Genomic DNA, 4,746 nt, shown 5'->3' with positions numbered 1-4,746 from the left:
TTCGATTTAGTTAAGCATACAGCTTTGACTGCTGAGAATTTCAAACAAACTTGGGATTCACTCACCGAATTCTTTGAAAATACAAGACTATTAGTCAATACCACTATTCAATCCTTTCTCAATCTTAAACGAATGACAAAGGAATCCGCTACTGAACTTCAACAACTTTATTCAAATATTACACAACTTTATCGTACGCTCGAAACGCTAGAACGACCTGTTGAACAATGTGAAGATTTCATAATATTAATTAGTGCTCAAAAATTAGATGCCGAAACCAATAAATTATGGGAATCTCATTTAGGCTCAACAAGAAAGCCTCCTACATGGAAACAGTTCAAGGAATTTTTATTCTCACGGATGTCCTCTTTACAGTCTTTTGAAAGGTCTCAGCAAAAAAGGTCATTACAACCAACTAAACCAAATTCGGTTAAAGTTCACCATCAAAGTAAAGTAAATGACAATCAAAAGTCACGTTGTATTTTATGCAAAGAAAAGCATTATATCGCCTTTTGTCCTAGATATACTTCAAAAACGATACAACAAAAATTAGATATTGTCTCAAAAAATAAACTTTGTTATAATTGCTTGGGAACGCACCGAGTTTCGAATTGTCGTGTAACCAAACGTTGTCAAAAGTGTGGCCGGAAACACCATACTACAATTCATCAAGCAAATGCATCTAAGTCGAATAATAAGGAGAACACGGATAATAAGATCTCTTCTGCTGACACTTCAATTAAATCTGAAGCAAAGGTTTTACATTCTTCCAGGGATATATTTACTGGATCTTCAATTTTATTAGCTACAGCTAAAGTCATTATCGTATCCCCGTCAGGGCAATTAAAACAAATCAGAGCGCTTATTGATCAGGGTTCAGAAGTTTCAATTGTAACAGAAAGAGTTGTCCAACTACTTAAATTGCCTCGACGTCATTCATCTACGTCGTTGATAGGAATTGGTGCACAAAAGGATAATAAAACTAAAGGCATAACATCATTCGTATTCAAGCCACATTTTCAATCAGATTTCGAAATGAACATAGATGCTTACATTTTGCCGAAATTGACCTCTTCACTTCCTTCTCTTTCGCATGATAGAGATGCATGGTTGCATCTGAATAATCTTCAATTAGCCGATCCAACATTTAATAAGCCAGGTTCCATCGACCTAATAATAGGGGCTAACGTGTACCCTCATATCATAGAAGAAGGTATAGTAAGAGGAGAGCCTGATACGCCTATCGCTCAATTAACCAAGCTTGGTTGGATTGTATCCGGGTTGGCTAGCCTTTGTAAAATTAGTTCTCACGCTCAAGGTTATCACGTTTCAGTTGATGAGGATCTTCATGATCTCCTTAAGAAATTCTGGGAGACGGAAGAAGTTTCAGTTTCGAATAAGACTTTATCTAAAGACGAACAAGACTGCGAAGACCATTTTGTAACTACTCATTCTCGCGACACAAATGGTAGATATATCGTCAAACTTCCATTTAAAGATTCCCCGCATAAGTTGGGAAATTCAAAGGCTAAAGCCATTCGACAAATGACTAACTTATATCATAAACTTTCTAATAACGATACTCATGCTCAATTGTATAAAGATTTTATTAATGAATACGAAGCATTAGATCACATGAAAAGAGTTGATACGCAAAATGAACCGGATCTAGTATACTATCTTCCTCACCATGGTGTTTACCGGGAACATAGTCTCAGTACTAAATTACGAGTCGTCTTCAACGGCTCCAGTAAAACAACTACCGGCTATTCAATAAATCAGATTCTTCATTCGGGAGCAAAATTGCAACTCAATTTGTTCAACGTTCTTATCTGGTTCAGACTATTTCGATACGTATTTTTCGCAGATATTGAGAAAATGTACAGACAGATACAAATACATCCAGACGACTGGGATTTTCAAAGGATTGTATGGATTGATCTCTTGGGTAAATTTATTATATTTATTCTTCTTACCGTTACTTATGGTCTGAATTGTGCGCCATTCTTAGCTTTACGTGCATTCGAACAGTTGATACGTGATGAAGGACACAAGTTTCCTTTAGCTATTCCAACGATGAAAAAGAAAAGGTATGTCGACGACTTCTTTGGAGGGGAAGATACGATACAAAACGCTCGTAGGGTCGTTGAGCAGGTAAATAGTCTCTGCATGGCGGGCGGTTTCCCGTTAAAGAAATGGGTCAGCAACGAGCTAGATATTCTTAGCTCTATTCCTGTCGATCTACGACTTGATAAGGCATCAATTCAAATAGAAGAATCCTCTATAATACATACCCTAGGGTTGTCATGGCATCCATCCATTGATCAATTTAGATTTACGTTGAATCTTGATGAGCCAAAATTAATCTCTAAACGTACTATTCTTTCGACAATTTCAAAAATCTTCGATCCATTAGGATTTATTTCACCTATCACCATTTCTGGCAGAATTCTCATTCAGGAATTGTGGGCTAGTGGACTCGGTTGGGATGACGAACTTCCTACGGTCCTTCTTAACAAATGGAATCGATTCATATGTCAATTACAAGAAGCATCCAGTTTCACATTCCCTAGATGGATTGGGTTCAATTCCACCGATTCATTTGAATTACATGGATTTAGCGACGCGTCTCAGAATGCAGCAGCAGCAGTGGTTTACTTACGTGCTTGTTCTACTGATCAATCTGTTACCATCACTCTTGTAGCGTCAAAGACAAAGGTTGCACCTTTAAAAAGATTAACTATACCACGACTTGAACTTATAGCAGCTGTATTACTTGTCAAATTAATTCAGTCGATTCTTCTTACTCTAGAAAAGCCTAAATTACCCGTCTTTGCATGGATAGATTCGCAAGTGGTTTATCAATGGATTACCAATCATCCTTCTCGATGGAAGGAGTTTGTACATAACAGAGTTGTTTTTATTCAGGATACTTTACCGCAATGCAAGTGGGGTTTAGTCCCAGGTGTACAAAATCCAGCAGATTTAGCTACAAGAGGAATTTCTCCCTCACAATTAAATGAAAGTTCCATGTGGTGGAGCGGTCCTGAATGGTTGTCAAGCCCAAATTCTGCGTGGCCACAAATTCCTTCATCCCTTATTTCTGAGAATTTAGAAGAACGCGAACACCGAATTTGTGTTTTTGTAACTAATCAGCATCCGGAAGTTTGGGATCTTCTCACAAAATACTCGAACCTTACTAAGTTATTACGAATTACAGCCTTATGTCGAAAATTCATTCGTAAAGCTCATAAAGATACTAAATCTGAATTAACTCCCTTTCTTTCAGTCAATGATATCAATAATGAGAAATATTTTTGGATCAAAATTGTTCAACAATTTTCATTCTCACCAGAGCTTAAAATTCTATCGCAAGGACATTCACTTCCTAAATCGAATCCCTTGACTAAACTTGCTCCTTACATAGATTCCAATGGACTTCTACGAGTAGGTGGACGACTTCAACAATCATTACTTTCTAACGAAGCAAAACATCCTTTCATACTACCCAAAGAATCTGCTTTTACTACTTTGATTATAGACGATGCACATTCTCGAACCCTCCACGGAGGAACTCAGTTTACGCTGTCATTTATTCGACAAACTTATTGGATTATTAGAGGTCGGATACCGGTAAAGTCTTTTATTCTAAAATGCGTCAAATGTATTAGATTTCGGCAACAGCGAGCTCAGCAACTTATGGGTCAACTCCCTGTTGAAAGAGTGGTTCCCGCTAGACCATTTCTACATTCAGGTGTAGATTACGCTGGTCCATTTACAATTAAAACTTGGAGAGGAAGGAACGCTAAAACCTATAAAGGTTACATTTCATTATTTGTTTGTTTAGCAACTTCTGCGATTCACTTGGAACTTGTTACCGATTACACATCTGAGGCCTTCATTGCCGCATATAGAAGATTCATTTCCAGACGCGGTATCTGTGCTACTCTCACTAGTGATTGTGGTACTAATTTTCAGGGAGCAGATAAAGAACTCAAACGATTGTTTTCTGCCGCATCTGATGAGTGGAAACATATATCATCCAGTTTGCTCAATAACGGCACTCAATGGAAATTTAACCCTCCTTCGGCACCTCACTTCGGAGGAAAGTGGGAGGCAGGAGTTAAATCAGTCAAATACCATTTAAAGCGTACAATAGGGGATACTTTGCTAACCTATGAAGACATGACTACTCTTCTATTCCAAATTGAAGCTGTTCTGAATTCACGCCCTCTATGTAGGTTGTCTGATGATCCGGATGATCTGTCCATTTTAACACCAGGACATTTTCTTATAGGAGAAGCGCTTTCGACTCTTCCTGAACCTTCTCTAGCACTAGTTCAGATTTCTCATTTAAACAGATGGCAACTGTTGCAACAGAAACTCGAAAATTTCTGGTCACATTGGTCTAAAGACTATCTTCAGAGACAACTCTCAATCTACAAGTGGAACCAAGTTAATCCTTCGATAGCTGTAGGAACTGTAGTTTTGATTGTTAACGATAATTATCCACCTTCTAAGTGGCCACTTGGACGAGTCATAAAAACCCATCCGGGACCTGATGGTCATACGCGAGTCGTAACAGTTAAGACTCAATTCTCTGAACTTCAACGACCTATTACCAAGATATGTCCTCTTGATGTCAATCAAACTCAGTTGTAACTTGTTCGTTAATTACAGTTAACGAAGGCGGGCGGAATGTTAGAAATACAGGAGATGTCGATAACTTTTGGATATGGCTACAGC

General features: G+C 38.1%; 1 protein-coding gene across 1 annotated transcript; it reads left to right on the top strand.

The window, feature by feature from the left end:
- Positions 1-1,035: 1,035 nt before the first annotated feature.
- Positions 1,036-4,662, top strand: LOC112457263. The gene has a single exon (XM_025020188.1). The coding sequence runs from the start codon at positions 1,036-1,038 to the stop codon at positions 4,660-4,662; it is 3,627 nt and encodes a 1,208-aa protein (XP_024875956.1).
- Positions 4,663-4,746: the final 84 nt, after the last annotated feature.

This window comes from Temnothorax curvispinosus, unplaced genomic scaffold (assembly GCF_003070985.1).
Source record: "Temnothorax curvispinosus isolate PA1 unplaced genomic scaffold, ASM307098v1 QBEX01007695.1, whole genome shotgun sequence".
Classification (NCBI taxonomy): Eukaryota; Metazoa; Arthropoda; class Insecta; order Hymenoptera; family Formicidae; genus Temnothorax; species Temnothorax curvispinosus.
This window is presented reverse-complemented; position numbering and strand designations above follow the sequence as displayed.